This window comes from Gouania willdenowi, chromosome 21 (genome assembly GCF_900634775.1).
Source record: "Gouania willdenowi chromosome 21, fGouWil2.1, whole genome shotgun sequence".
In the NCBI taxonomy this organism is placed as follows: domain Eukaryota; kingdom Metazoa; phylum Chordata; class Actinopteri; order Blenniiformes; family Gobiesocidae; genus Gouania; species Gouania willdenowi.
In genome coordinates, this window is record NC_041064.1 from 25,463,984 (window position 1) to 25,477,013 (window position 13,030).

General features: G+C 36.0%; 1 protein-coding gene across 24 annotated transcripts in view; it reads left to right on the forward strand.

The window, feature by feature from the left end:
• Nucleotides 1–13,030, forward strand: part of neb (nebulin) — a 68,775-nt gene that overhangs the window by 36,612 nt on the left and 19,133 nt on the right. For 21 of the 24 annotated variants that reach the window (XM_028435464.1, XM_028435469.1, XM_028435474.1 and 18 more), the window contains 26 exons: nt 104–211; nt 884–991; nt 1,093–1,200; nt 1,284–1,388; nt 1,472–1,576; nt 1,656–1,754; nt 1,868–1,972; nt 3,107–3,211; nt 3,307–3,411; nt 4,231–4,335; nt 4,428–4,532; nt 4,668–4,772; nt 5,629–5,733; nt 5,824–5,928; nt 6,647–6,751; nt 7,641–7,742; nt 7,851–7,958; nt 8,049–8,153; nt 8,220–8,324; nt 8,409–8,513; nt 8,605–8,709; nt 8,814–8,924; nt 9,023–9,133; nt 9,234–9,335; nt 10,772–10,876; nt 11,337–11,420. In XM_028435464.1, the coding sequence (XP_028291265.1) occupies nt 104–211; nt 884–991; nt 1,093–1,200; nt 1,284–1,388; nt 1,472–1,576; nt 1,656–1,754; nt 1,868–1,972; nt 3,107–3,211; nt 3,307–3,411; nt 4,231–4,335; nt 4,428–4,532; nt 4,668–4,772; nt 5,629–5,733; nt 5,824–5,928; nt 6,647–6,751; nt 7,641–7,742; nt 7,851–7,958; nt 8,049–8,153; nt 8,220–8,324; nt 8,409–8,513; nt 8,605–8,709; nt 8,814–8,924; nt 9,023–9,133; nt 9,234–9,335; nt 10,772–10,876; nt 11,337–11,420 (2,721 nt within the window). Of the gene's footprint in view, nt 1–103; nt 212–883; nt 992–1,092; nt 1,201–1,283; nt 1,389–1,471; nt 1,577–1,655; nt 1,755–1,867; nt 1,973–3,106; nt 3,212–3,306; nt 3,412–4,230; nt 4,336–4,427; nt 4,533–4,667; nt 4,773–5,628; nt 5,734–5,823; nt 5,929–6,189; nt 6,292–6,646; nt 6,752–7,640; nt 7,743–7,850; nt 7,959–8,048; nt 8,154–8,219; nt 8,325–8,408; nt 8,514–8,604; nt 8,710–8,813; nt 8,925–9,022; nt 9,134–9,233; nt 9,336–10,771; nt 10,877–11,336; nt 11,421–13,030 lie in introns of all 24 variants that reach the window. The other 3 variants (XM_028435466.1, XM_028435488.1, XM_028435468.1) reach the window with 3 other exon arrangements.

Genomic DNA, 13,030 nt, shown 5'->3' on the forward strand with positions numbered 1-13,030 from the left:
GCCTGCACTTAGATATTTCTATTTTGCAAATTAGTTAATATTTCATTTCCATTGTTCCCAAAGTGTCCAAATACTTAAAAAAAATGTTTTTATTTTTATTTAGCTGCACTACCGCTACGATTACAATGCCAACATCAAGGGGACCAACACTGCTCCTGCTGTTACCATAGAAACCGAAAGAGCTCGCCTGGCCAACTACATTCAGAGTGATGTAAGATTTGAAGCTCATATGTTTGTAATACTTCATTAAATGTCTCGGAAACATTAATTAGGCTACAACAAGTGGAGAAAAATCAACAAATTTGGAGTAAAAATGATTTAAAATATGTAATGTTTTATGTTTTGCATTATATTCACAATATATTTCAGTTCTACACATGCGTTTCAGATCTTCAGTTAATGATCTCTTTTTTAATGACTAATGATTTTTCTGCCAATGAGAGACAGAATAGAATCACAGAGACTAGATTGTTCTGTGATAGCACTTTCTTACTAAATTTACTAAAATGAAGTTGAATGAAGTTGAAGACAGAGCCATTGAATGACCTATACTGTACGTGCACTCAAGCATCACACTCCCAGTCCCTATTGATTCAAACTGCCAAAACCAGTGATGTCTTTGCACATCATCACTCAGATACCACAGCAGCAGATGTTACACTTTGGTAAGGGAGGGGTTATTCCAGAGTTTAGTGAGACAGAGGGCCAAATACCGTCATATATTTCATAGAAACGACCTAGTGGGTCAATTCCTTGTTTGTAATTGCTGCAGTAACGAGGACAAGTTGGTGAGTGAGTCAATGATCTATTACTCATGAATCACTTGGAAATTGGAACATGTTTAACAGTGAAATTAACCCTTTTTTGCTTTGCATTCCTTCAGAACACTTACAAGGAGGCCAATAAGAACTTCATGCCCACTGGGTACTCGCTGCCACACGACACCCCACTAATCCAGCAAGCAAAGAAGAACACTGTTGTCACCAGCAATGTAAGTCCTTTTTAAAAATCCTCCTCTTGAATTAACAAATGACAATCTCAAGTAGAGGAATGATATTATACCAGTAAATCCCACATTTCTTTTTTGTGCAGGTGAAATACAAAGAGGTCTATGAGATGACGAAGGCCAAGGCCTACACTATTCACCCAGAAGGCGTCAACTTTGTCAACTCAAGGAAGGCTCACAAGATCGTCAATGATGTAAAATAGCACGCTCCTGTTTATTTTTTGACATTGTTGCTCCAAAATGGTTAAAACAATTCTGATCTCCTTCGTTTCTCCAGCGCCTGTACCGTGAGGAATATCACAAACAGAAGGACAAGATTCACACAACCTATGACACTCCTAATATCAAACAAGTGAAAATGAACCAGGAGCACCTCAGTGATGTACGAAGATTCAACATTTAATGCACAGTTTACTCTGGCATAGTGTTTTAAATGGAATTCAAAGTGGATTTTTCTTGTTACAGCTGTGGTACAAAGAGAAGTACAACAACACCAAAGGCCAGCTGATCTCCCTGCCCATAACCCCACAGCTAATGCACTGTTATCATGTTAACGAGATCACCAGTGAGGTTTGTCGATAAAACATTTGTACATATTGTTCTTAAAGACTTTGAGTAAAATACCATTTAATTTTTTTTGTTTGTTTAGCTGAAATACAAAGAGGACTTGTCATGGCTGAGAGGCCTTGGCTGCTTTTTGTACGACACCCCAGAGATGGTCACTCTCCGCAAAATCACCAACTTCAGGGTAGGCTTTTACTTTGGAATGGCTCTATTAGTTTGATATTATCATAAACCCATCATGCATTGAAGTCATTGAAGCGGCTTCGCTCTCATGTGGACTGTTTTTCACTATTACAGGTGAACTATCCAGTAGATGCTAAGAAGAACCTTTCTAAGTTCTCTGTGGTCCTGAACACTCCTGAGTATAAACGTGTGACTGAGCTGAAGACACACATGAGCAATGTGAGTGGTTTTATCAGACTATATGATGGTTATCATACATTGAAATATATTTTATATGGATTTTAAAAACGATCTACTCACAATACATGTCAATCTCTACAGTGTACCTACATTTAATACAGATTTTTGCCTTTTCCGATGAGTATTGGTGTACCAGTAAATTAAAAAAATCAATCCTACAATCAAATTATTTGGAAAAAATATTCTATTACTTTCACAAATGTGTGAATGTGTGCATTTATAATTGAATAATTAGGTGTCCTAATTGGTAAAAATGGTGGTAAAAATGAGATTCTTTCTTTGGTGAAGACTGAGTACTGCCAGGGTTGATGCCCAGTCTTTGAAAATGCAACTGATCAGACTTCAAGCAGTAATGACTAACCTAATGCGTAATCCATACATCTGCGAATCAATGAATGAGGCATTGTATATAGGTGAAATTAGTTATCTTTCAATATGTATGGGTTTTTAAAAAAAAAAAAACTTTTTTTTTTGTTGAAGTCATTAAAATGTTTTAAATCAATGTTCCAGAAGTCTTACATCTTTTACACATAATATAAGTATGATTTTATGATTGTAATTAGTCTCACATTTCAAAATAAATGGTAACATTTGTTTTTAAAAAAAAAATCACAACAGCGGAACCAACTACAAAACAGTGACATGGTTGCAGCGGGACTCATGTTTGTAGCAACTTTTAACAACATGGGGAAATATGCATTTAAAAATAACGAAGATTTTTCTTAATGGTTTTTATTTTTTGTTGTTTTGTTGATTTCTGACTATTTTGTAGTCATCTTGTGTGTTTTGAGTGATTTTGATTATTTTTTCTGAGTCTGGTTTTTTTTGTACGTTTTACTGTCATTTTCTGTATTTTTGTGTGTTTATTGTGGGGGCCGCCACATCTGCACTAGACACTGGGAAAATATTGACCCTAATCTTATGTAATTAATGTGGCATTTTTTCCACCAATTGTGTTTACTGTGAAGTCGGTCCTAAATTTAATTTCAAATGGCTTTAAAAAGTCTTGAATTGAATTTGACTGAAGCTGTAGGAACCCTGGAATTGCTTTTATTTTGATGATTCTATGAGGGGAAACTTGAGTATAAAGCAGATGTTTTTGACTCCCACCAGATGATCTACAAAGCTCAGAGCAAGGAGGACATGTTGAAAGTTCATATTCCTGTGGATGCCATCGATAATAAGAGAGCCAAGTGGGCCCAGCAGCTCACCAACAAGGTATAGCTCACGCACAGTATCATTCATTGTTAATTACAGGTATATGAGCACCTTTAATGTTAGTATAATTATTATTTGTCTTTTGTATTTTGCAGTACCAGTACACAAATCTGGCTACCAAGGAGAGAGCCCATTTCACTCCCGAAAGTGAAACACCATATATAAGTCATGCCAGAAAAATGAAAATATTCTACAGTGATGTGAGTCATTTCAGCATTTCCGTTTCTATTGTTTTTTATTGTTTGTGATGATATATCTTGTCGATGTAAAAAATAAATTGTCACATCATTAGAAATATAGTATGTATTAGTATGTGAAAATAAATGTAAATATACTCAGTGTAATCTGGTTTTGGTTTCATTTAATAATATAACTTGACTGAAGCAAAGAACCATTTTCACATGTAGGCATAGAATTTTAAATAACCAAAAATGACAGAATTAAAAAACAAAACACAAAATGTTAATTGATGCACGCTAAACAAATACAAGTATAAAAAAAAAATAGAATAGAACAACAAAACCTAAATGAATAAAATATATTAAGAAAGAAAAAGAAAATTAAATAAAGGAATAAAAGAAAATACAAAGGTAGTACAATGATGATAATAATAAAATGTAAAAAGGAATCCAAACAGAAAAAATAAATAATTAGCCTGAGTAATTAAAAAAGTACAAATCACAGAATTATTAAAACTAGAATATGAAAAAGCAAAAAATGAACAAAAAAAGAATAAAATGAAATTGATTAAACAAGACACAACTTAAAGGGTTATAAAATCAAATACAGTATGTGTATATATAACTTACATTATATAAAGTATATCAAAAAATATAATATGAAAACAATGAGATGCTTTTTTTTTTACTGAATTCAAGCATTTTCGTTAAGTCTAAAATTGATTTCCCCTAATATATTAGACTAGTAAAAATGTTATAATGTAATTCATCATGAAAAGATGAACTCTCCAGACTTTCATTACTTTTGTAATGAGTTGTAACTGTTCTGTCTTTCATTAGAACAAATACAAAGAACAGTATGAGAAGATGAAGCACAGGTACACCACCATCGCTGACACACCTCTGCTGCTCCGCGCCAAGAAATCCTACCTGAACTCCAGTGACGTGAGTATGCGTGATCTCCTCATGACATGACATTAAACTTAGTTTCAAGAGGATGTCAGAACACGTCTGATGTTCGTTTTTCCTATTTTCAGCTCCGTTACAAAGAGACCTTTGAGCTTGCTAAAGGACACTACCGCACGGTCAAGGATGCTCTGGACATCGTCTACCACCGCAGAGTCACTGATGACATCAGTGAAGTGAGTGATTCAGAGCAAGCTGACCCACACCTTCTTACACATGGCTTTCTATCAAAGAAAATGTAGCAAACAAGAATCTGAGATGTGTGTGTGCTCACTCCTCCCTCCGTTTGTCTTTCTGCATCATTCCGTCAGGTTAAATACAGAGAGAAGTACATCAACTCTCTCGGCACATGGAAGTCCATCCCTGACCGTCCTGAGTTCTCCTTCAGCAGAATGGTTAACGACAACGTCAGCAGTGTGAGTTGCCCTGTCTTCTCTCCTTTAGTAACACGTACTAATTGTGTGCCAAGGTAATAGGACCACCAACCTCTAGATTTTTAAATTTACAACTTCCAACTAGTCAACGGTTACAGTCTATGGTCAACGGCTGCAGATGAATACAATCAATTAAGCATGCAGTCTGCTTTTACAAACAATTGTTCAGGAGTAAGTTGCTCTTGTTGCTGGCTTGTTTATTATGTTTTTTTTTATTTATCACCTTCGATTCCTAGTTTTCTTTTAGTCACATTTTTTTTAATTTACTTTTGCCATACATTAACAGTTTTTGGTAATCTGTTTCTAACATCCCTTAAATTCTACTTGATTGTATTTAATTTTACTTTAGTTACTTCCATCTATTTATTTTCCAACCTTCTTGCTGCTTTTCAGGGAAGTTTTGCTTCCTAAATTGTAACAAAATGATAGATATCCAGTTGAATTTGACTTATTAGCAGATTTCCAGATTATCTGCCTAATTTAAAAGAAATACCAATAAAAATACTACACAAATAATAAAAAAAAAACACTGCTCAGTTTTTGAGCAGTAATGTCATTAAAAGAAAATAATACCTTTAACCTTTGACAGGTACTTTTTTTAGTCAAAAAAGGAATTTTCAGGCTTATTTGGCATAAGATAGGACAACTGACTGTGATCTACAAGCTCAAGTTTTCACTTACCGGTAATTTGTAAATGATTTGAATAAATGCATTCATTCATGTTTTCAGTTTCTTACTGGGCAAATAAATCCATTTGATTATTGTCTGATTTAAGCATTAATTTTCAACTCACTGACAATTGGAGTATTTAACTAAATGATTATTGGTGACTTTTCAGGTGAAATACAAGGAGGATCTAGGTTGGTTGAAGGGAATCGGCTGCTTTGTGTGGGACACACCAGATCTGCTGCTGGCTGAGAACAACAAGAAGTTGTACAGTGAGGTTGGATGTTTGTTTTTAATAACTTCATAACTTACCTTTTTTAATTTCTCTGAACAATGATGCATCTATTTAATACTTATTTTTCTGCAGAGACTCTACAAAGCCTCCTTTGAGAAAAACAGAGCCAACTTCAAGTACACGTGTGATACTCCATTTTTCCATGCTGCTAAGAATGCATCCACCATTATCGATGATGTGAGTGCTTTTATACTTTTACATAAAAAATGAAATGTTTTTAAAAACACATAAATGCCACTTTTAAATATTTTTTGCTTCTTCTCTGGACTTCAGGTGGAAGGTAAAGAGATGTTCTTCCTTAACTATACTGGCTGTGTTGATTATGAACAATATGTTTTTTTTTTCTTGATGTTACCCTGTTTAACCAATCTTTCCTTCTCAGAAGTTCAGTCAGTGAACAGATTTTGTTTTTTAACTACCTTTTGACATTCTGAGCAGAGGGCCTACAGATCTAATTATGAGAAGACCAAGGATAAGTTCACCATTACTTCAGATGATCCTAGATACCAACTTGCCAGGGAAAACAGAAAGATGAGCCAGGTAAACGTCCTGGTTGTGTCGTACGACCGGCCTGCCTCCTCCGCTGCTCCAGTCCTGCAGACTTCCTGCTCTGGTGCATGAAGTTGTCCAAAGACCTGCTGGGTTTTCTAGCATGGCTGTCATGAAAAAGTCCATTAATCCATCCTCCTGTTCTCTCCCTAGTCCTGGTTGCATCAGAATCAAGTCAATCAAACAAACAAAGATGGAAATTCAGACTTGAGTGTGCATACGGAAAGACAGATGATCAACATGTTTTCTGTCTCCTGTCCTACCCTGTCTATTGCTATTTAGAATCAGTGTCCTCATCTATGGCATGCTGTGTGTGTTTTTTGTTATGTGTGTAATGTGTGCACAGAAAAGATACAAATCCAGAGCAAAGGGTCTACTACAGAGCGGCTGCAATGAGCTGCGTCGTCCAGAAATCCTCACAGCCATTTATCAGTCGGTTATTGGCAGTAAGGTAAACAGAGAGTCCTGAACTTTGGTAACTCTCATCCCTGTCCACAAACAGGCAGAAAGTCAGCTGAAGGCAGTAATTCCTTTTGTTCCTCTCTGCTGTTTCTGGACAAGGTTTCATCACATCAACTACTACCATCCAATCCATCATCCATCCAACCTGATTAGAAGTAGTTTTAACTGCCATTATATCAATGCCATCCTGTAATCTCATCATTACTAACTGTTTCTCCTTTAGTGTGATGGGTTATTACTAATAATCATTTATATTTAATGCATACCTTATGTTAGCAACTAGTTTCAAATACTGACAGCAAGTTATTTATGTGTAGAAAGGACCAGTAATTAATATTAAAGTATTTTTAAGTAGCACCATAAAAAATATTAACATTGATAAAAACATTATATATATACATACATACATACATACATACATATCATATTCTACTTTCTTTCTTTTTAAGTCATATTAGTTTCATTTAGCAAAAGATAGATAGGCTGGACTAATGACCCCTCACAACAGTTTGATCACTAGAGTTTTCAGCTGTAATAAATGTCCTCATCTTCATCCCCCTGTTGGAGTGTAGATCTGTGTTTCATTTCGCATGTCTCTGCATGGCACGACTACACGTACACAGCCTAATGCTGAAAACTATCCAAGAAAATAAGCAATTACAGGTTAAAATGAGGCAACTATAAAGTATGATCTGATAGCACAATTGTAACATTTTCTCCTAATGGGTTATGATCAGATGCATTTACTCTGATTTAGAATCCTCACATACAATAACTCTTATTGGATAGTTTTTAGCTTTGTGTAAACACATTTTTTAAAGATAAACACAAGGAAAAGAGTGACAATATTTTGTTTATATCTAATCTTCCATTATCAGTGGAAGTACAGGGAGCAGTATGAGCGCCACAAGGACAAATTCACCTCAATCTTGGAGACTCCTGAGTACGAAGCCCACAGACGCAGCAAAAAGATTGGTGATGTAAGCCTTTTTTTTTTTCTTTCGAAATTTTTAGTATTTTATGTTGCTATTTTCAAGGCCAAATTTCTTTATTGAATTGTACAAAAGCACTTTCAATCTTTTACGTAGATTATCTACAAAATGGAGTACAACAAGACCAAGGCAAAGGGATACACCTTGCCCTATGACACTCCTCACCAGCTGCACATGAAGAAGGTTAAAGACATCACCAGCAATGTAGGTGCACTCTTGATGATTTGTCCCAGAAAAAGCTCACATCTGGTCATTTAAGTGTTTGGTGATGATGGATGTTTATTTATTTTGCAGCTAAAGTACAAAGAAGTGTATGAGAGGAGCAAGGCTCAGATCAACATTGACCCTGAGGCCCATGAGATCCGAGCTGCAAAGGAAGCATACAAGAACATTACTAATGTAAGCAACAGTAATGATGAGTTTCCCTTCGTTTAGAATCCTGACAGTCTGAAATGTTCTTTTCAGCTTGACTACAAGAAGAAGTATGAAGCTACCAAAAACAAGTGGATCTGGACTACAGACAGGCCAGACTTCCTAAACGCTGCCAAGAATTCTTTGCAACAAAGTGATGTGAGATGACAAACTGTTAAGTTAGATTTGTTTTGATTTGCATCCAGAATGACTAATTCATTCTTCCTTCAACTCATCTGACAGGTTGAGTACAAGTATGACAAGGAGATGATGAAGGGCTGCGTGATCCCTGTAGTTGATGACAAGTTGACCCTCCTCAGAAAGCATAATACTGAATTGGCCAGTGATGTAAGCGTACTTTAGTTTATTACCATCTTAATGATGAAACACTCACTGTTTGGTTTTTCCTACTCCTTATCCATGTGTCTGTTTTAACCAGGTGAAGTACAAAGAAAGGTATGAGAAGGCAAAGGGTCACTACCTCCCAGTGAAGGACACTCCTCAAATCCTACACGCCCAGGCTGTGCGCAGTCTGGCATCAGAAGTAAGATTCACGCTGAATAAAAGTTAGATGTAAAAAAGATCAGTTTTTTTTTTTTTTTAAATGATTTGTTCATAGCAACTTCTTTGGTCTTTTTATCTTTTTAGAGCAAATACAAGGCAGCCAGCAAGAAGATCATGCAGTCTGGTTCTTTCACCACATTGCCACAAACCCGTGACACTGTTCACAGCAAAGCCATCAACAAACTCGTCAGCAGGGTACATCTGCTTTCATATATGATCCAAAAATGACTTATTCTTGGATTTATTCTCTGTGTAACTGGTGTTTACACACTCTCCCCTTTCTGTGTTTATAGAACCAGTACAAAGCAAAGTTTGAGAAGGAAAAGGGCAAGTCTGTGTACAACAACATGGTTGTGCCTCCTGATGTGCAGCATGCTATTGATGTAGCAAAGAGTCAGAGCAGTGTGAGTCAACTGTTTTATTTACTGGTTCAAGTTTACAATCTTCATTCACAACTAATATTATTTGTCTTTTTATGTTTGGACATCTGTTCTTACATCACAGATCGCTTACAAGAAGGACGCCAAGGCTAGCTTGCACTATACGACTGTAGCGGACCGTCCCGACATTAGGAAAGCAACGCAGGCTGCAAAGCTCATCAGTGATGTGAATATCAAACTGATTATGTCTATTAACACAAAGACTTACTGAGACAGATCATAAACACTCTACCTTTAAGTAAAAAGTGTGCATTATGCAACAACTTGACAAAAATGTATTACATTTTCACTTCATTCTGTCACAATATCCACATTCGTGTAGATTGTTGGTGGGTATTACACATTTTGGTGATTGCTTGTACATTGTGGGTGAGTATTGCATATGACAAGTTAAACATGAAAAACGTGATTATAATTTAAAATGTGTGCTCTCTGGCATGAATATACATGGCCTTAACTTTTAAAAAAAAATATGTATATATTAAAAAAATAATAATAAATAGCCAAAAAGTAGAATTAAAAGTTAGTGGCATGGTGTCATAATTGAGGATGAAGTGTTGGACTCAAATGCAGAGATTGGAGGAAGCAGTAGGGAATTCAGTAAAAGTGCTTTTAATAATGAAAATTTAATTCACGGAGTACAAATTAAAGATTGTTCGAGGAAAGCACAACAATGTCAATGAACCAACATTCATGTTGGGTGTGGGATACATATGTATGTGTATATACGTATATATGCATATGTGTGTATCCATAAAATGAAGAGTCCATCCTTAAGACTGCTCTACTGTAAAGTGCCTTGAGATACCATTGGTTATGATTTGGCGCTATACAAATAAAGATTGATTGATTGATTGACATTCTGTGTCCAAGACTTGGCTAAACAGTGAGGGAGGCTGATTAGAATGAGGCACACACAACAGGAGGAAACTAATCATGTACAGGACGGACAGAATGACACGACTGGGAGTGAAGAAACAAGCAGGTTCTTGGTGAGAAACAAGAATTAAGATCAAAACCCAACTAGAAACCTTAAACACAGATACAAAATAAACAAGGACTGATTAAACAAACATTAAAAGAGACCCACACTGGGCTTGATACATGTTAGAAAAAACTAAACTAAAAACCAGTCTAATATTGAAAAAAACTTTCAATAGATGTTATCCTATTTAGTATTTACATACATACATTAATTCTTGTTAGTAGTTTTAAAAAAAAACCTGCCACAATTTGTATTTAAGTTTTTAATGAGCAAAATGAAACATAACAAAATGCAGCTGTTATTACATCATTAATATAGATTTTTTACATTTTCTAAAGTTATTACACAATGTATTTTACCTGAACTGGAGTTTTATGCCCTTTTTGGTAACGTCTTGTGTGCGTCATTGCAAATCCAACCTGCAATACTATGGTGACCTAATATCTATTTGCTAGAGACAGTCAATCTGGTATGCACTAACAGAGAATTATATCATGCACTCATATTGTACATTTTAAGCTCCAAGTACATATAACCTTGTATTTTGTGTGTTTGTTGAGTCACTTTGGGCTGAAATCAACATGATAAAAGTCCACTCATTCTTTTGTGTCCATCAGATTGGCTACCGTGAAAAGGCTCGGGCAGAGGCCAGCCGTGGAGGCTCCTTGGTCCATCGCCCAGACATTGCTTTGGCAACAGAGGTGTCAAAGCTAAACAGTCAGGTACAGCAATAACAAACCATTTGGAATGTTTTTCTTCTGATTTCCAATGTGTCATCTGTTTATTTTCAACTGTTTTATTGATAGAGATATTTTATTTGCACAGATGAGCTGCTTCAGTTGCTCTGTCAGATCATTTTCTGCCAGCTATTATTTGAAGGCTAATAAGGCTGTGCAGATGCTTAGCTGCAGTTCTGCATTCCTAATACTGTATTTTCACTCACTGCTTATGTGTAATGCTTTATCAGCCATCCTGCATTCTAATCCATCTCCTAAATGTCATAGTTGTTTCATAAATGTACATGTTTAACTGCTCATATCGTTCTAAATATCTTTTATCAGTCTCCACTCTCTATCTTTCAATTCTCTTCTTTTCTTATTCCTAACCACTTTCCTTTTCTCTATCACTCGCCATAACTTCCCAGTCTGTGTTCTCATCCCTTCATCTTGCTGCACTTTGTAGGCCCAGCCCTCTCTCCACGGAACCGCTTCCTTTGATACTCCCATGATGCGCCACATTAAGAAAATGAGTGCGGTGACTAGTGATGTAAGGAGTTTTACGCCCCGAACCTGAAGGGCTGCTGTCTGTCTCTTTTGTCTCTCTTGTGCTGTTTAGGATCTTACTACAGGGTTCAATGAACATTTATCATCACAAACTAGACTTTAGATATAATACTTGCAAATAGTTTGAATTGTTAGGCATACTGAGAACCTGCTGCTTTCAACCCTTCTAACCTGCTGCTCAAAGCTATGCAATGTGAAATGTGAATGCTTTGGCCTCATTTGGATTTTGTATCATTTATTACATACACTTTATACTGTTTTTTTTTTGTATCATTTTGTTCAATTAGCCAGTTTCTGCACAATTGCAAAATATATGAATGTGATATGCTGCTCTTAAAACTAGGGGCAGTGTAGTGCATCTAATTTGTATTTTTTTTTATTTTATTTTATTTTATAGTGTGTTATGTTATCCTTAAACTGGTAATACTTATATACTGAACAGCTCTGTGCAATGAACTGTGCAATATATAATTATTATTTATGAGGTTCTTGTGCATTTCTAAATACTTTTTCATGAATTGCATTTTCTTTGATCAGAAAAAATGCATTGGTTCAAAGATTCAAAGCATGTTTGAAAAGAATCTTTTGGTTACTCGCTAATGAGTTTTAGAAGAAACCATTTCTTCTAAGGAGAATTTTTCTGATGAGTCTTGGTACAGTGGATCTTCATCAGTTCATGAGCATCACTACATCTGTCCAGCTTCGATTTACTAAGGGACAGTTTGGTAATGCATTAAAACTGTTAGAATGGCCTGGTAAATATCCACATGAGCCAAACTACAGATGTCAACATGACTCATGACTTACACTAACTAGGGGCCTGATTTCCTAAAGTATTGCATGCTTAAAAATGTACATTAACTTGACAGCACGAGGCAGCCTAGAGGTCAGAGTAGCGGGCTGGAGGACTGCAGGGTCCGTATTAGATTTGTGTAGAGAGTAAGTGTTGTCACCACTATGGATCCCTTAGAAAGACCTGTTACCCCCAAATTGCTCTCGGAGCGTCTGCAATGTTGTGGTAGCTCAATACTACCCCTCAGGGGAAATGCAGAGAAAATAATTTAGCTGTAAAGTGATCAATAAAGGATATAATTATCATTATTATTGTTATTATCAAACACCTGTTGCAGTTGACCAATTAACTGGGTGCATAGAAGATTGCATCTATGTAGCGTGTTTGCCTCCAATAACTATACCACAAGGGTGAATCTGCTATAAGGTGCTAATATTGGTCAGAAGAAATGCAATGTGCTTGTTATCATCTGCTGGCAATCATTGTAGATCACATGCAACAGGAGAACAAACTACACTTGTAATCTATATGTGCATCCGATGCAGCGGTCTTAACCTGAGATCTTAGTAAATCAGGCCCTAGATGTCCAAACCTGCTCATTGAGGGCTGTAGTCCTACTGCAAGACATCTCATTACTAATGTCACTATTCATTAAAAACTACTGTAGGCCCACAGTCCTCTCTGACAGGGGTTGGACATCCAGTTATTGTCCAACATGACTTTTAGATTAAATCAAATTGCAATTCAGTAATGCATGAACAAAATATCATGAAGATTTAAGATGAATGGTTTGCAACATT